Source organism: Dunckerocampus dactyliophorus, chromosome 21 (assembly GCF_027744805.1).
Source record: "Dunckerocampus dactyliophorus isolate RoL2022-P2 chromosome 21, RoL_Ddac_1.1, whole genome shotgun sequence".
Classification (NCBI taxonomy): domain Eukaryota; kingdom Metazoa; phylum Chordata; class Actinopteri; order Syngnathiformes; family Syngnathidae; genus Dunckerocampus; species Dunckerocampus dactyliophorus.
This window is the reverse complement of record NC_072839.1, coordinates 5,134,021-5,152,850: the sequence shown is the minus strand read 5'-3', so window position 1 is coordinate 5,152,850 and position 18,830 is coordinate 5,134,021. Positions and strand designations below refer to the sequence as shown.

The window sequence follows — 18,830 nt, the reverse complement described above, 5'->3', positions numbered from 1 at the left end:
AAAATTGTTCTGCATTTGCGCTAGAGTAAAAATAAATAATACATTTCAGGAACAAAACCTTGTTATCCACAAACTCAAACATTATTGCAACACCAGACGGTAATATATGACGCCACTTCCTGTCCACCGCCCTTTTCGGCTCCCAGGACACAACAACACATATTTTACAGTGACACCCACTTGAACACAATACATAGACATTATTTTAACAAAAAGGTTTTATTTATTGCTCCTGCTAAACTGTAGGTCTGTAAAACTATAAATAATTATAACTTAGACCAGATACAAATACATTCTCTGTGTCATTTGACATAAACGAAATGCATTCAAACAAATGCGCTAGCTCGATGCTAATTTACATTTAGCGTCCCATACACGCGCTAGCAATTAGCATTAACATTATAGATTTTACATGGCGAATTTGAACACCTGCAAATAAGACAACTAAACGGATAACTAAGATGCACATTCCACTTAAACAGCCGATGTTTAATAAACACAAAATACTTACAGGCAAACACTTTCGACAGCTTAATGGCGGTAGACTACTAACAAATGTTGTCGGTCTTCTTCTATAGCAGCAAGTTTGAAAGAACACTACACAGCGTTGTCGCCACCTATAGGACTAATAATAGACTACACCCCGCTTCATTAAAAAATGCCATGCAAGATTATTTTCATATATTTTTTGTCCAGAAAAGTCCCGAGACTATGGAAGCTCGTTTTCGCCACTGAAAGACATAATTATGAGATAAAAAGTCGAAATTATGAGATAAAAAGTCACAATTATAAGATACAAACTGCGCAATTTCGGCTTTTTATCACATAATTATGTTTTATCTTTGGGATTTTTTTTTCTTTCAGTGGCAGAAATGGTTTTCTAAAAGTGCCCCACCAACCAGTTGAGAATCACTGCCCTGGTGCAACATAAAGGATGCTACCCTATAGTGTGTTGTACTGCACCTGTTCCCAGCACTGAGGAAGGAGCTCTGCTTCAACACGCGTGGGGCCGACATGTCTCGCAAACGCAACACATCCCGTCAAGATCATTTGTCTTTGAAAAACAAACACACACAAACACGCCACTGCATCAACTTCCACAAGACATTATACAGTATGTGCGACAGTGGACATGTGAGCGTGACAGTTTGCACACCTCTGCTCATCATCCGGTCTCTTGATTAAGTTAAAGAGAATGTGAAGAAGCTGGTCTCTCTCTTTGGACTCCGGGTGAAGGCAGGCGGTACACAGGATGAGAGGAATCAGCTCCTGGGGCATAAAATGGACAACAAGAGGAATCTGCATGACATTCTGCAGAGGGAGTGTGTGGTGTTGCGACGACAACATACAGTCAAGCAAGAAATACAAGTAGGAAAAGGCCTATAGGAAGACATACTGTATATATAATGCACTAGTTCCCCGGCTTAAAAAAGTATACACCCTTTTCAAAAGTTCATAGAGAGTTCATGGACCGTCCAGCCAGAGCAAAAAGCGGCCTTTGATGAGAGCGAAGCTTGCATGGCCAAGCTGTGGTAAGCCCTACATTCCCGCCACAAACACACACACACACACACACACACACACACACACACACAAATTAGAGAGTGCACGCTGAATTATAAATGTGTTGTTTTTTTTTCCAGGAACATATGATATTTTCCTGCCCCAGCGTTGGAAGAGCGGATGAAACCCCAACACCCGATCGCATTGACAGAGAGGCTTTGGGTAAAGATAGCCTGTGATGACTCACACGCTGCCCCAGCCCTGCCAAGCAAACTTATAAAAAGCAAAAACATTTATTTCATGTTAGGTGGTGTCTCGTTCAAGGGACTAACACGAGAAAAAAAATATGCAAATTATCATTAGGACTGCGCTTTTCAAGTATTATACACACTGCTTATTCACAAGTGCTGTTTACGCAGCACAGGCCCTAATAAAACGGATGTGAAAGCTCCTTCAGGAGGCTAAACATGGACCCTATGCAAGACAAATATTGTGGGCAGGCACAGTGGACAAGAAGACGCCAGCAACCAGGAAACCGCTCTGAATAAGAAACTCTATGTAAAGTGTCAGTATCCATATTTGAGGCGACAGTAATCCCTCATTTATTGCCGCTAATTGGTTCCAGACCCAACCGTGATAAGTACATTTCTGCCAAGTAGGATTTCTTATTTATAAATGGAAATATTTTGCAGTTAGCGCATTGAAAACCTGTTTACAAAATACTTCTTTATTTTACATTAGAGCCCTATAGATGTGAAATAACACCCCTATAGTGACCTTTACACTCTTATTAACCAATATTAAAGACATAAGAGAAAATAAGACATAAATAAGACTTGTGCTCATGTATGTAAACGTGTTCCGGGTTCAGAGTCGAGTTACGGCTGCAATTATCTTGACTGATAATTTAAACCTGCAATAAAAGCTTGTTGTTTAGGCAACCAATTCTGGTGCTTGTGTGTCTCGCAACACATTACAGTAACATTACTGACACCGAGTGACCAGTGTAGAATACTACATATCACAGCTTCTTTGAATGCTTCTTCTGAATGCCTTACAGTATACATAGCTGCATTTTAGTTCATATAACCATTTTTTATGCTTGAAAATGCCTAATTTAGGCATCAAATATGTACAATGTGCACATTTTGACTATTAATAGGCAGTATTCAACCACAAACCAGCATGATTTATGAATATATTTTTGAAAACGGGTGAGTGAGTGTGGATTACTGAATGCTGCTCACTTAATTTCAAGTATAGCGTTTATTTTGTAGCTCAGTATGTTCATATCAACGAGTATGTACGTTTAATCTCAAGCATAATCAACGGTTTCATTTTTTCACATTACACATGCAGCACTTTGAAATATGACTAATACGAAAAAAGATGCATATCATTCCAGTTGGTGAAAACAAGATGTTGTTTAATGATTTACACTGTCTGATAAAGAAACCAGGTGGCAGGTGGTGTTTCAAAACGCCATTCCGCCGTTTCAAACACCTTTTGTTCTCAAGTGAATGAAGGTGTGCCTCCGAGCTCGCGCAGGTAAGAGATTCAAGTTGCAAGGAGGAACTGCAGTGTGTGTGTGTGTGTTATGGCTAATGGCTCTAACTGACAGTACAAAGTCCACATCTCCTAACGCCTCTGTGCTCTGAAAGCGTGTTTATTTTTTATTTTTTTGCCATTCTTGCACTTCGGTTTGTTGTTCTTGATTTCAGCGGGAGATTAAATTCTCTATAACTGTTGGTGGTTGACTAAAACAACATCACTATGGCGATATGCAAAGCAGGCCAAGTGTGAACAACTCTAACAAGACTTACCTCCGATCAGGTTGCAACACCCGAGATGGGATTAGTGTGCACCGTATCTGATGGAAATACAGTACTTACATGTGGTGTGAAAAAGTGTTTGCTCCCTTCCTGATTTCTTTTTTTTCTTTTTTTTTTGCATGTTTATCACACAAAGTCAGCTGGGATAGGCTCCAGCATACCCCCGAGACCCTAATGAGGAGAAGTGGTATAGAAAATGGATGGATGGATGGGTGTCACACTTAAATGTTTCAGATCATCAAACAAATGTAAATATTAGTCAAAGACAACACAACTGAACACAAAATGCAATTTTTAAATGAAACTTGATTATTAAGGGAGAAAAAATCCAAACCGACATGTCCCTGTGTGGGAAAAAGTGATTTCCCCCCTAAACCTAATAACTGGTTGGGCCACCCTTAGCAGCAACAACTGCAATCAAGCGTTTGTGATAACTTGCAATGAGTCTCTTACAGCCCTGGGGAGGAATTTTGGCCCACTCATCTTTGCAGAATTGTTGTAATTCAGTCACACTGGAGGGTTTTCCAGCATGAAGATCCTTTTTAAGGTCATGCCACAGCATCTCAATAGGATTCAGGTTTTGTTTTTCTTCAGCCATTCAGAGGTGGACTTGCTGGTGTGTTTTGGATCATTGTCCTGCTGCAGAACCCAAGTTGGTTTCAGCTTGAGGTCATGGACATTCTCCTTCAGGATTTTTTTGGTAGACAGCAGAATTCATGGTTCCATTTATCACAGCAAGTCCTCCAGCTCGTGAAGCAGCAAAACAGCCCCAGACCATCACACTACCACCACCACATTTTACTGATGGTATAATGCTCTTTTTCTGAAATGCAGAATTACTTTTACACCAGATGTAATGAGACACACACCTTCCAAAAAGTTCAACTTTTGTCTTGTCAGAGTTGTATTTTCCCAAAGGTCTTGGGGATCATCAACATGTTTTCTGGCAAACTTGAAACAAGCCTTAATGTTCTTTTTGTTCAGGAGTGGTTTTGGTCTTGGAACTCTGCCATGCATGCCGTCTTTGCCCAGTGTCTTTCTTAGGGTGGAGTCATGAACACTGACCTTAACTGAGGCAAGTGAGGCCTACAGTTCTTTGGATATTGTTGCGGGGCCTTTTGTGACCTCTTGGATGAGTCATCGTTGCGCTCTTGGGGTCATTTTGCTTGGTCGGCCACTCCTGGGAAGGTTCACCGCTGTCCCTTGTTTTCGCCATTTGTGGATAATGGCTCTCACTGTGGTTCGCTGGAGTCTCAAAGCTTTAGAAATGGCTTTATAACCTTTTCCACACTGACGGATCTCAGTAATCTAAGTTATGTTTTAACATGGGGGGCAATCACTTTTTCCCACACAGGGCCATGTAAAGGTTTGTATATTTTTCTCCCTTAATAATAAAAAGTTTCATTTAAAAACTGCATTTTGTGTTCAGTTGTGTTGTCACTGACTAATATTTACATTTGTTTGATGATATGAAACATTTAAGCGTGACAAACATGCAAAGAAATAAGAAATCAGGAAGGGGGCCAACACTTTTTCACACCACTGTATGCAGGATTCGTGGCTGATATCAGACTGAATTGATATCAAGATCGACTGATATACATGGCTATGACATCGGTATCATATAAGACATTAAAAAGTTGTAGTGTTGTGCAATACACTTGTTAATAAATAACCATGTGGTCAAAGCTAGATTTTCTTTTCCACTTTCTCATGAACTCCAAATCGTTATGAATTATTTTGTTGTTACATATACAGTAGTCCCTCACCACTTCACGCTTTGAATTTCACAGCTACACTCTATCACCGTTTTTCAAAAATATAATAATAAATCAAGCTCTTTTGTGGTTAAATGCGGCCCATTATTTCTCAAAAAATATGCAGAATTACTCAAATTTTATGTATTTTTGGCCTAAATTAAGCACTTTCAAACATAAAACCTGTTAAATGAGCTAAAATACAAATATGTCATTCAGAAGACTCATTCAAAGACGCTGTGATGAATGTAGCATTCTACACTGGCCACTAGGTGCCAGTAATGTTACTGTATGTAATGTTTGGTGAGACGCACAAGCACCAGACTCGATCGCCGGAACAACAGGCTTGCATTGCAGGTTTGAATCATCTCACAACAGGCACAATAATCCCCAACTTGGGCTACTGTTGCGGCTGTAACCCTCACCTCCTATCTCTCCCCCCCCAGGACAAGTCTTATTTATGTCTTAAATGTCTTATATATGTCTTAAATGTCTTATTTCCTCCTATTTTGTGTACTATATTGGGTAATAGGACTGTAAAGGTGAGTGTAAGGTGATATTTCATGTTTAATAATGTTAAAAAAACATTTATAATATTATGATAATATTCCATTTATAAAAAAGCAATCCTATTACATGGAAATTCAGTTATTATGGTCAAGTCTGGACCCAATTAACAGCGATAAACGAGGGATTACTGTGCAGAAGATCGCTGGTTTTCGTGGGGTTTGTGTTCCAGGACCACCACCGAACGGCGAGTAAATGATACGCCCATAAAAATGTACATTTTTGACACACGGCTGTAATTAGAGCATTTACAGTAGTTGTGATTAAACACAAGTTACACCCCTGCTAGCCAGACAGCGCTTCTATCCAACAGACATGAATTCCAGCTCGTTTTGGGGGCGGGGACAGGGGAGGGTCATGTGACGAAGCATGCAGATGAGCGTGTGAAGGACTCACCTGGCAAAGATGTGCAACCATTCTCTTTGAGGAGAGGCATGCACGAGAGTGAGAGAATGAGTGAAAAGAGAAGAAGAAAAATAATAATAAAATAAAGCCTGTGAAGGCAAACGGAGCGCGAGCATGAGTGGCAGACAACATATGGCTGAAGCGGAATGATCACAATGATCTCCGGTGTGATAACAGGCTACCCTGACTAGAGGGACACACATCAGCCAATGTTAAATGTGCAACACCAAGTGAAGATGATTATTTATGATCACGTCTTATTTTAAATGGTAAATCATTAAAATGTGTGCATTTCAATGAATCGTCTTTAACACCAAAGCCATTGGCTGCTGTGTGTCAATCTAGAACAGTAACAAAAGCATGGTGTTATGATATATACTGTGTTTTTTTATTTTTATTTTTTTAAATGGGCAGGTGAACAAGGGTAGGCTTTACCTCTCGTTTTGCAAGGAGGACATTCGGGACGATGTGAGGAAGGCAGCGTCCCAGCATTAACATCACACTCTCCTCGCTGTCTGCTATGCGAGACACCTAAAGACAAGACAGAGAGGACTATGACGTAAGTGGATTGCTTCGTATGTCTGCATCAGAATGTGCGTGCGTGCGTGCGTGTTGACCTCTGCTCCTAGACGGCTGTCTGAGCACATTCTGCAGAAGGACAACAGGGCTTGCTGGAAGGCCGGGGATAACTTCCTGGGATTGCACAAACAAGAAAAGACCCAAACCAGTTACCGCAGCTCAGAAATTACTGGGTTCAAGCAGCGTCCTTGACCTTTAAGCAGCTTATGAGTTGGTTTTGAGAATTTCATGAGCAAGAAAGAATCTACAGATCTGTCGCCATCTTGTGGCGGCATCGTGAAACTACACAAATCTGCCCCTGCACAGCCAATACCGTGCCACAATCCAATTGATATTTATAGTTATGTACCCATTATATAATTATCATTCACGCTTAAAGGCTGAAGCTGAACTAAAATGTAGAATGAATGTTGAAATAGCCCAGAAATGTGTCAAAACCTTTTCACTGAGGATCGAACCAGCAACCATCCGGTTGCAAGACGATCACTCTACAACCTGAGCGGTGCCACCGTGCATAGAATAAGCAAAATGTTACATGTAATGTTAAATGTAAGATTCATTTCCACCAATAGGGGGTGATATTAAAATTGCCCATTCATTTTCAATGGGAAAAATGTCACAGAAAATACTGAATGATACAAAATGTGCAACTTTTTTTTTTTTTATGTTAGAAGAAAAGTCCTGATAGGTAGCCTACATGTCCCGAATAAGTGGAACATTTTGATGTGTGAATAGTTTGAAGTGGTAGTTAGTGGACAAAAAACGGTGGGATTTGAACTGCTGGAATGATTGCATGACAATTGAGGATCGAACCAGCAACCATCGGGTTGGGAGACGCCTAATCTACCACTTGAGCCATGTCACCCTGTAGAACAGGGGTGTCCAAACTTTTCCCAGTGAGGGCTGCACACGGTAAAATCAAAGGACATGGGGGACCACTTTGATATTTTACATTTTGTAAACCAACCCATCTAGATGTACAATTTTGCTGTACTTTTTTGGTAAACAACTATATCACAACATAGACAACACAAAAATGGTTGTTTGGCATCAAAATAACAACTTATTTACAACTATAACACCATGAACTGTTTACAGTTTTCACATTTGGAACTGAACTGCGTGTGTGCACGCGTGTCCCACTTCCTCCTCTTTGTCCTGTATGTTTTTTTCCATTCAAAATCACATGCCGAGGTCTTATCAAATGCACTTCTGCCACCTTGTGGCCGTTTTCCATGGCTTAAAACTGCTCTAAAAGTGACATCCATTAGTGTGCACTTGCGTCGTCACTTCTTTTTGCCTCTCACGCAAAAAAACATAGAAGAAGTACAACTACGTCTTTGGGATCAGGCTTTGGGGATTATAAAAACGCATAAATACGTCTTCGGTATTGAAAGAGTTAATTTGTCCGACTAAAAACGGCGGAATTTAAAATGTTAAGCAGGACCGAGGATTGAACCAGCATCCACCGAATTGGAAAACAACCATGCTACCTCCTGAGCCATGCCACCCTCTAATATAAGAAATATTACAGCAATGGAAAAGGGAAAATTATTTTCCACCAGTAGGGGCGCCAAATAAATTGTCCATTCATTTCCAATGGGAAAACTGTCCCCGAAAATAGAAAATGACAGTAAATTTGGGATTTTTCTTTCCTGACAGATAGCCAACGTGTCCTGAATGAGCGGAACATTTTGGTTTGAATCGATTAAGAAATGTGAGAGGAGTTATGTGAATAAATGGATGAAAAATGGTGTCAAATTTGATATGAACTCACGTAATAATAACGTCGTCTCACCTGTTTGGCTGATCAAACTGGACAGGAGGCCGACTTTTCAGCTTATTGTGGGACGGTGGTGTGTTTTGCGTAGAAGGAGGGTCACTCCCAGCCTCTGAAACACCTCGGATGTCCAGGTACTGTCCATTATCTGCAGGAGGCTGAGGACAGGGATCCACCTGGTTAGGTGTGATGGGTTTTATTTAAGGCCACTGCAAATCCTTCCGACACCCCAACAGGCCTCAGCGGCGTGAGCTCAGTCTGGGAAATTTACGACTACTCACCGCTGAAGGCGGTTCAGCCAAGGAAGTGATGGTGGCGGAAGAGGATGTGGGATTGGATATATTCTGGGAGCTCCGGTCCAGAGGGGCTGGAGCGGGGGAGGAGACCGTCTGCTTCAAAGTCTGAATCTCACTGTGGCGGCGGGGGAAAGGAGATTCTTATTTATGACAAAACATTCTTTTCATTATTTTGGCATTGTAAACATGGCTTATTTTTTATCTTATTGAGTTTAATTGAAAAAAAGGTTTAAAAAAAAAAAAAACCACCAACCACAACCCACACTAGAACATCCATGTTCAAATTAACTGTTTTTGATTAGTTTTTTTTTCCCCCATTGACACATTCTTATTGCTATTTTAAGTATCAACATTATGTAGAGAACACACAGAGACAGACAAATGCACCCAACCTTTAATGGCTGCACTGTACGCCTTCCATATTGAACCACTTCCAATACGAGCAATAATTGCCCTTATTAAAAATTTAAACATCCAAACAAGACGGACGTGTGTTGATTATCCTTGCAATGTTTGATTTAAATGTCCGCAAAACTCAACGGCCAACATTATCCATTAGCAGAAATAACGAGAAGAAGTGAAATGATTCTCTGTCAAGTCTGATTCACGAACCTCTGAAGTTTCTTCATCTGCTCGGCGAGACTCTGCTTCTCGTTGTTCAGTAGGCTGATTTGGTACTCCAACTCTTGGACGACCTCTTCCTGCTGCTGTAAGAAACGGATGATGATGATGACGGTATCATGGGTGTCCCTAGCGCCTGTTATGTCAACCAAACATGAGAAGAATCAATCATCTCCCTCGCTTGCTTGCTCCCCCTTCGAGAAGGTTCTGGCTTTTCACGGAGTCAGGAGGGAGAACCTCCTTCCTCGTGGACATGTCACCACTAGGGGTGCAACGATACAGCAAATTCATGGTTCGGGGCGATTTGATACTTTAGTGTCGCGGTTCGATTTTTTTTTTCCCCCCCAAGACAAAAAAATAATAATTCATGGCTTTTTCATGCTTGTATTTTAGTGAAATGACCAACATTTGTCTCATCTCAGAAGTTTTAGTTTTTAAATGAAATGAAATGTATGTGCTGCAGTTATGCCTGCCTCTTTTTCTGACGAGCATACAGAAGAACAAACCTGTTGCGAGAGGTCAGGCTTCTTCGGGGGCTCTGGCACGGCACAGTTTCCGTGGAGGTCGCCAAAATCTGTCTCGACGGCGACGTCAACCATGTCCCTCGCTGAAGGAAGAGGGCTGCCGCAATTCCTGTAGAGCTGTAAAAGGTCAGGGGGTTTTGGAATGTTGAGGCCGACGTCATCCCACAGCTCAAAATCCTGGAAAGAAACGGGGGAAAAAAATGATCAGCAAGTTCTCAACTAGTGGGCGTCATTTAGTGCAATTTTAATATCTAATTTTAATGTGTGCATTATTTGTATGCGTACAGTTATGTTCTTCCTCATTTTCTTGACAAAATGCTTTAATAAATTCTTCAAAAATGCACTTTCGACGTGTAATTATGTGTCCTAATGTTTCACAAGATGACATTGGAGATTTTAAAAAAGAAATACATTTGGTTGGTTGGCGAAAAATATTAAAGTATACAAAAATTAAAGACATCAATGAAAGCATATATAAAAAGTATTTGAAAAATAAAAATGACTTAAGTAAAAGTGTGAAAAAAAATAATTACATAAAAATGACTTAAAAGTGTAATAAATAAATGAATAAATAAATAAAAATGACCTAAATAAAAGGTGTACAAAATAATTACAAATAAAAAATAAAAATGACTTAAATAAAAGAGTAAAAAAAAAAAAAAATCACAAATGAAAATGACTTAGATAAAAGTATAAAAAAATAATTTAAAACAAAAATGACTTTAAATGTAAAAAAAATAAAAATGACTTAAGTGTAAAAAGAAAATTTTAATGACTTAAATGAAAGTATGTAAAAACAATTTAATTTTTTTTAATGACAAATAAGCATAAAAAATATATTTTTTTTAAAAATGACTTAAATAAAAGTGTAAAGAATACTTAAATAAAAATAAAAATGACTTAAAAGTGTGAACAAAAATTATAAAATTGAACTAAATGAAAGTGTAAAAAATGACAAATAAATAAAACAAAAATGACTTAAATAAATGTGTAAAAAAATTACAAATAAAAATGACTTCAATCAGTGTAAAAAGTAATTAAAAACAAAAATGCCTTAAATAAAAGTGTAAAAAAAATTACAAATAATTATAAACAAAAATGACTTAAATAAGTGTAAACAATAAAAAGAAATAAAAATTACTTAAGCGTAAAAAAAATAATTACTTATAAGTGTGAAAAGATCGTTTAAAACAAATAAAAATAAAAATGACAAACAAACGCGTAAAAAAATAATTACAAAGTAAAATGACTTAAATGAAAGTGTAAAAAAATTATTAAAAATAAAAATGACTTTGGAAAAAAAGTGGGCTGTGACTAAAGGACCATTGCCAAATGTGGCTCCCAGGTTGAAAACAACGAGAACCCCTGTTATATACAATAGATGTGCATCCTATGTACAATGTGTGTATTATCATGGTTATTTTGGTTGTAAGACTTGTGCAGGTGTACCTCTGGGAGATTACCTGATCATCATTTTCATCTGAGAAGGTGATAGATGAGAGCTTATATTCATTTTTTAACAAATATTCATTCACAAGGAAGTTTAAGGCTCTTTTCTCTAGTGGGCGTATCGGCTCCTGAGACAGAGAGAGAAGAAGCTGTAAAAAATAAAAAATACAAAAGACTGACAGCTAAACGAGTCATTATGATTGACTTTTCTGGCACTCAAAAGATCCCCACCTGAATTTCTGGGCTCGACTTGAAGTTCTTTCTCTCCTGAGAGGGCACGTCACTCTCTGTGAAGCACAAAGAAAAAGAAGGAAGACGACAGGTTCAGTTGGATGCTGAGCGCTGTTGGGGGAATCCTCTTCAGAGGAAAAGGAAAGAAAGCCGTAACGAAGGAGGGCTCGGGTGGAAGAGAAGTTTAAAGTGCGCCACACCTGCTGCCTGAGTCAAGTTGGCGCGTAGAGCCTGAATGGTCTCCTTTGCTTTCCGTAGCTCAAACTCCAGCACTGGACAGAGAGTGACAACACACGCACGCGCACACACACACGCACGCACACAGGAAGTGCATCCAAACAAAGACAGGGAACAAACAAATAAAACAAAGATGGGAGTGAAAACACAGCCAAGATATTAAGAGTCCAAAAATAAAACAACACAAAAGGGGGGCATGCAGAACATGGGTCTGAGAAACGCATGCAGCAGAGGATCATGGTAAAAAGAAGCCTGCAAATATCAAACTGAACTGGTCTGCAAAACAAATGAAAGGCGTCAAATTGATACAGGCTGTCTGACAAAGGATGTTTTTCCAGGCTTGCTTTTGATATCAGACTATAAATTCAGATATAAAGGTGTGGCTAGGTTTTGAATTCCGTACACAACACACAAGGGAAGTCACGTCTTACATAACCAGAAGAAGTATTATGTGCACTACGCTAAATTCGCATTGAAGTCTGATAAGTTCAACTAGCACTGAAAGTAGAGAAATCTTCAAGATCTTTTTCATGGAAACCAAAAAAAAACCCAACAGAATTTAAGCCATGGAGGAGGAAAATGATGTTGCATTGCTGTGCACTGACAATCTGCCAAGTGATCCAAAGCACCAACATGAGGTACACATTAGGCACCAGCCATGATCTTCAAACTTCCATTCTCAAAGTGCTGTGCCAGCACCACTGGAGGTACGCCGGCTTCCTCTACTCAAAGGGTGCTCAAATGGTCTCAACCCCATACTCAGACTTTGACTTTACTTTGACTTTGACGACCTGCTTTTATTTAAATAATTTTTATTGTTATTATTTCTTTTACACTTTGTCATTTTTATTTCTATTTTTCAAGTCATTTCCTTTTTTCCTGATTTCTTATGTGTGTAATTTTTTTTACACTTTTATTTGAGGATTTTTTTTTTTTTACATTTTAAGTCATTTATTTAAATTAATTTGTGTATTTTTTTTTTTACACTTAATCATTTTTATTTTTAATTTTTTTTAAATATTTTTTTGCACTTTTAAGTCATTTCATTTTTAGTATATGTATCTTTTTATACTTATCTTTTAAATGTATTTTTTGCAGTAATTTAAGTCATTTTCATTTATTTTTTTTACACTTTTAAGTCATTTGTTTAAATTATTTTTTACACTTAGTCAGTTTTATTTTTATTTGTTTTATTATTTTGCACTTTTAAGTCATTTCATTTTTATTATTTTTATATGTATCTATTTTTTACACTTTTAAGTCATTTTTAGTTTATAACTTTACATTTTTATTTAGGCCATTTTTATTTATTTTTTTTACACTTTTATTCATGTAATTTTTTTTTTACACTTTAAGTCCATTATTTAAATTCATTTTATTATTTTTACATATGAAAGTAATTTTTATTTGTATTTTTTTTTGCATTTTTACATCGTTTCATTTTATAACATTTTTACACTTTTATTTAAGCCATTTTTATTTTTTGTTTTTTTAACACTTTTATTTATATATTTTTTTTAAATTACACTTTTTTTTTTTTACACTTTTATTCATGTAATTTTTTTTTTACACTTTAAGTCCATTATTTAAATTCATTTTATCATTTTTACATATAAAAGTAATTTTTATTTGTATTTTTTTTTGCATTTTTACGTCGTTTCATTTTATAACATTTTTACACTTTTATTTAAGCCATTTTTATTTTTTGTTTTTTTTTTAACACTTTTATTTATATTTTTTTAAAAATTACACTTTAAGTCCATTATTTACATTCATTTTATTATTTTTTTTTTACATGTCAAGTAATTTTTAGTTGTTTTTTTTTGCACTTTTAAGTCATTCCATTTTTATAATTTTTTAAAGTATCTTTTTTTACACTTTTATTTCAGCCGTTGTTAATGTTATACATTTTTTACACTGTTATTTGTCATTTTTTAATTTATTATATTTTTTACACTGTCAATTTTATTTCTTTTTTAACATTTTTTTTGCAGTTTTAAGTCATTTCATTTTTAGTACATGTATCTTTACACTTTTAAGTCATTTTATTGTATTCTATTATTTTTTTCACACTTTTAAGTCATTTTTTATTTTTGTTGTACTTTTTAAACATTTATTTTGTAATTTATTTACCAAGCAAATCTATAGGGTTTTTTTAAACACCTATGTCATATTTTGAAACATGAATACACATAATTACATGTCCAAAGACACTTTAGAGGAATTTATTTCAGGAGGAGTTTATTTACAATACTTTTATACATTCAAATGTAATATCCAAATGACACAAATTACAAATTATAGCTACTTCACTTACAACTGCACAATGAATGTATCCCCAAAAGGAAGCGGACTCCAAAATATTGCTAAATTTTCCTTCAAAATATGACTTTTTCCTAAAAACTAAAGACATGCAGTGCGAGTGTAAGCCACGCTTCCGAAGCTAATCCATGACGGTCAGACGGGGGTCGCAAAAGCAGTGGTACTTGCAGCGACCGGCGTATGTGATGGCGACCAATTGCTAAATAAAAACTACATTGTCACTAACCGTACATTGCAGATCGTGAGTGCACATAATGCAATCGTACAAAATAGGCAACAACGCTGAAAAGTAGGTGGAGGGGGGAAAAAAAACAAAAACAACAACAAAACAAGAAGCTCGTCTGCATGGAGTGACTTCAGTGTCCAGCATTGCCCACTGGGGTTTGATCGACGTCAGGAGAAAAGCCAGACAACAACCCCGAGTCAGACAGCTGTGGGCAGGCGTCTTTTGCGAGGGGGCAGGTATGTGAAGGGGGGGAGCGGGGGTAAAGAGACAATTCTGGAAATGAAGCCAGAGAATCCAAAAAACAAACATCTCTGCTGCACGGTTTTTCAAATTGAAACAGCATTCCATGCATCGACGGTGCAGTTACATCAGCAAAACCAACACCAATAGACTCATCAAACGCCATTGGCACTCAGAAATGTACGATAAGTTACCAGGTAGCGTGATTACTGCATTTGAACCTTCAAATATGCTAAATTATATGGATAGGCTGACCTTGTGACTTGCAATTCTCAACCAAAACACTAGGGCGGCGGTGTTTCACAGCGTTTTATTGTTATTGTTGTTGTTATTCTCACCACTGCTGGTGAGGAGGCGCTTGCTAATAGTCACGCTCAGCTGTTGCTGTCGTTGGTGTGTCATGCCTGGGAGTAACAACGCCTCTGTGCCACAAATATCATGCAATTTTTCATGAAGTCAGGTCGGACCAGTTGTGGAAACATAGCCAACATAAAGCGACCATTTTGAACTAAATGAAATACCGGTTATTTTAAATTAGGGATGGGCATTTCACCAAACGTACTTAATCGTCTTTGTGGAAACGGAGAATATTATCTTTTAATGTTATGAACTCCTGTTTCCATCCCATTGTTGTAGATATTTGTTGGCCAACTTCCCGGTAGCCGACGGCATGTTTTTATTACTTAAACCAAACACTAGTACAGACTAAAACAACGATGCCCATCCCTACTGAACACTCCACATACAGACTGTACAGTACATGTACTATCATACTGTACTATGATTGTGAGTACAATAGAATATAGAACAGGGGTGTCCAAACATTTTCCACAGAGGGCAATAAACGGACAAATGAAAGGACGCAGGTGCCACTTTGATATTTTCTAAAGGTAATTATTGAAATAAATTTAAAAAAATTAATTAATAATTGTCATACATTTTCTTCTTGTAATAATTATGAGTTTATTCCCAAAATATTTGGACTTTATTCCCACAATATTTGAACTTTTTCTCTCATTTCAAAAATTTTAACTTTTGTTTCTCATCACACTTTTTTTAAAAAAAAATATTTTCACTCTTATTTATACATTACATTTCCTCATTACGAGTTCATTCTTGTAAAATTGCAACTTTTTTTTCCTCCTTAGGTATGAATAGATCTCTTAATATTTTGACTTCATTCTCGTAAAATTATTTCCATTTCTGCAGGGGTTTTTTTTTTATTTTTCCAACTATTTCAACGTTTTTCCTGTAATATTATGACTTTATTCCCAAAATATTTTGACCATATTATAACTTTTCCCCCAAACAAATTTTCCAAAAATTATAACTTTATTTCTTTTTTTTTTAATGTCCTTTTTCCATAATATTTTAACTTCATTAAGCAACTAAAATGACATTATTTTTCCTCAACTTTTTTTCTATTTAAACATGTATTTATTTGACCTTCTTTTTAGAACGGTAAAATAAAACAGCTGCGAGCCACAAATGGCCCCCGGGAGCACTTTGGACACCCCTGATATAGTATAAAAAGTGGCTGGAGTGCCGCTCGCATCAGAATATCTGCATATCTCTTTTTAAAAAATACGCCACAGATGTACATTAGCATCACTACTGCAGCCGTTCACACCATCTTTTATTTGTGTGAGTGGCGCTGGGGCTCCCGTGACAGCAAAAGGTCAACTTACCCGCCACCCGCTCGTCTGACTCTCGATTGCCGTCATCTGAGTAACGGGCGAAGTCCAGAGAGTCCAAGGTGCTGATGCTGCCCGCTCGATCTGCACAAAGACAACCACACACGCAAGGCTGTAAGCTGGAAGAACAAACACAAACAATGAAGCCGCCCTCCATCAACCGCCACAATGCTCAGTTTGGAATTACTGCTCTGTATTAAATATACAATAGGTCCTGAGAAGGGGGAAAAACAGTGTCATCATCACCCACACCACCACCGAACTCAGTCTATGACCTATTTAGTTCTAAAATTACACTTGTGCACCAAAACTCACACAAGTTACTCCGACTACAATAGGAGGACAAAACAGAGGTCGTTTACACCTCCTTGTCAACAAATAGCAAGGCCGTGACAGCATCTTGTCGTGTCATGTGAGCAAGAGTAATTTTATGACTTGATGCAGCTTGCAGAAAGTCATTTTCGACTCTTTAATTGCCTTTTAGTTTTTTTCAAAAAGCTCCCAGATTTTCCACAGTTCCAAATTTTCCGTGACCGTTTTCCCCCCATTGAAAATGAATGGGGAATTTTCCAAGTTCCATATTTCTCACATTTCCCAACTGATCCTTTGAAGATTCCCTCAGGCGCCACTCATTAAGCTGGAGTGATGTGTCGATCGCCAACGAATCGGCTCTAAGCGCCGGCTCTTTGAAATGAACGACAAGAGTCATTGGGCGCCGTTTAGGTTTTCCTCGTCTTTTTTACTGTTCAAGGCGAAACGTCCACCATTTGGTGGTTACGGTTAGGGCAACGTCAAAATGAACAACGCAGTCAGGACATTTAACGTTCCTAGTACATTGTGCTACTATGCTACTTGTTAGCATTGCTAGCATGCTCTCATTAACATAATAGCATTTTTTGCCATTTTTCTGAGTATTAAAATATGAAGCGCTACCATGCTAGATGTTGTATGCTAATGTTAGCATGTTAACGTTAGCACAGTAGCCTAAGTACAGACTTACAGAAACACTTAGTGCTATGATATCATGCTAAGTGGTAGCATGCTAACGTTAGCATGTTAGGATCATTATCATAGTAGCATGTTTATCCATTTTGATAAGTTTTATCATGGGCGTTATCATGCTAGGTTTAGCATGTTAATGTTAGCATTCCTAACATGCTAACATTGGCTGTTTTCATAAGTAGAAACCTATATAAACACTTTGTGCTATCATGTCAGGTGTTAGCATGTTAGCACTAGCATGCTAATATTATCATAGTAGCATTTTTTGGACATTTTCTTACGTATTAACACACACAGACACTTGGCTCTACCAAGCTGGGTGTTACACGTTAACGTTAGTTGAACCCACGCAGTCACACGCAATGTCTTCTGAAATTGCACACCTCTAGTTACTTGTTGCGCTTGTATGTTTAGATTTTGCCACCGTTGCATAGGCACCGGATGTGATGGCACATAAATACACAATTCTCTAGTGTATTTTGTAAACCAAACCGACTCCTCCGCTCTAAATCAAAGCTGTTGAATCAATCACAGCAAGTCAAACACATTTACAACCGGAACGGCAGATCCTGTTCTGCAACCACGAGGAACATCACCACTCCACGGATCACATGACATCCTGAATACCAGATCATGGTAGTAAAGTGGAGTAACTTGGTGGAAGATGACTTCTGTCTAAAAAAATTACAACTTTTTTGCTCATAAGCCTTTTTCCTTTTCTGTGTTTTTTCTTCTCCAAATAATCTTGTAATTTTGTTTTTGTATTTTGTGTTTACAATATGACTTTACCCCCATAATATTTTGACTTTATTCTTGTAACATTATAACTTTTCCGCAACCTCATTTCTTTCAAAAATTACAACTTTATTCATTGTTTTATCTCTCATAACATTCCGACTGAAAAAAATAGCGTCTTTTTTTCTTTAATATTTCAACTTTATGCTACTAAAATGCCTATTTTCGCCTCATACTATTTTTATTTTACTTGTATTTTATTTTATGTTATTAGGGTTTTTTTTGTTTTATTACTCATTTTTCCCATTTTTACATTTTTGCTGCTGTTTTTAGGGGTTTTTTTGTTTTCTTGTTTATTATATTTTTAGAATGTGCTGTGGGCCAATAAAAAAAACAGCCACGGGCTGCAAACTGCCCACTTTGGACACCCCTGCATTAATCAGTAGTAGTTTACAATTGTAGTGCCCAGTAATGCTACAAAAGTACAGAAGTAAGCTATTATTTATGCTAGTTTTTTATAGAAGTTTGCTTTTTTGTTTGTTTCTTGCAGTATTATGACTTATTTTTGTAAGTCTTTTTTCTTTAACATTTGTTTTACGCTACTAAAATGACATTACTATTTTTTCTTTGAATATTTATTCCAGCATTACTCTCATAAAATGATTCTTGTTCGATTACAACTTTTTTTCCTTAATATTCTGATTTTATTCATGCAAAATTGCTGTTGCTTTTTCCGTTTTTGCTGCTGTAATTTCACGAGAATGAAGTCACAATGAAATCACGATTGTAACGAGGAAAAACAGTTGTAATTTTAAAAGAAAACTCGGAAT

General features: G+C 37.2%; 1 protein-coding gene across 17 annotated transcripts in view; it reads right to left on the bottom strand.

The window, feature by feature from the left end:
• relch (RAB11 binding and LisH domain, coiled-coil and HEAT repeat containing) overlaps positions 1–18,830 on the bottom strand; it is a 41,057-nt gene that overhangs the window by 20,821 nt on the left and 1,406 nt on the right. For 5 of the 17 annotated variants that reach the window (XR_008567397.1, XR_008567398.1, XR_008567399.1 and 2 more), the window contains exons 2-14: positions 16,258–16,347; positions 11,745–11,816; positions 11,545–11,600; positions 11,328–11,462; positions 9,847–10,041; positions 9,332–9,426; positions 8,705–8,834; positions 8,442–8,599; positions 6,682–6,757; positions 6,500–6,595; positions 6,056–6,079; positions 1,157–1,269; positions 964–1,054 (exon numbers count right to left, since the gene is read on the bottom strand). Coding sequence is in view for 1 of the 17 variants with exons in the window: in XM_054766147.1 (XP_054622122.1) it covers positions 964–1,054; positions 1,157–1,269; positions 6,056–6,079; positions 6,500–6,595; positions 6,682–6,757; positions 8,442–8,599; positions 8,705–8,834; positions 9,332–9,426; positions 9,847–10,041; positions 11,328–11,462; positions 11,545–11,600; positions 11,745–11,816; positions 16,258–16,347 (1,331 nt within the window). In the remaining 16 variants the exon portion in view is untranslated. The remainder of the gene's footprint in view (positions 1–963; positions 1,055–1,156; positions 1,270–6,055; positions 6,080–6,499; positions 6,596–6,681; positions 6,758–8,441; positions 8,600–8,704; positions 8,835–9,331; positions 9,427–9,846; positions 10,042–11,327; positions 11,463–11,544; positions 11,601–11,744; positions 11,817–16,257; positions 16,348–18,830) is intronic. The other 12 variants (XR_008567410.1, XR_008567403.1, XR_008567405.1 and 9 more) reach the window with 9 other exon arrangements.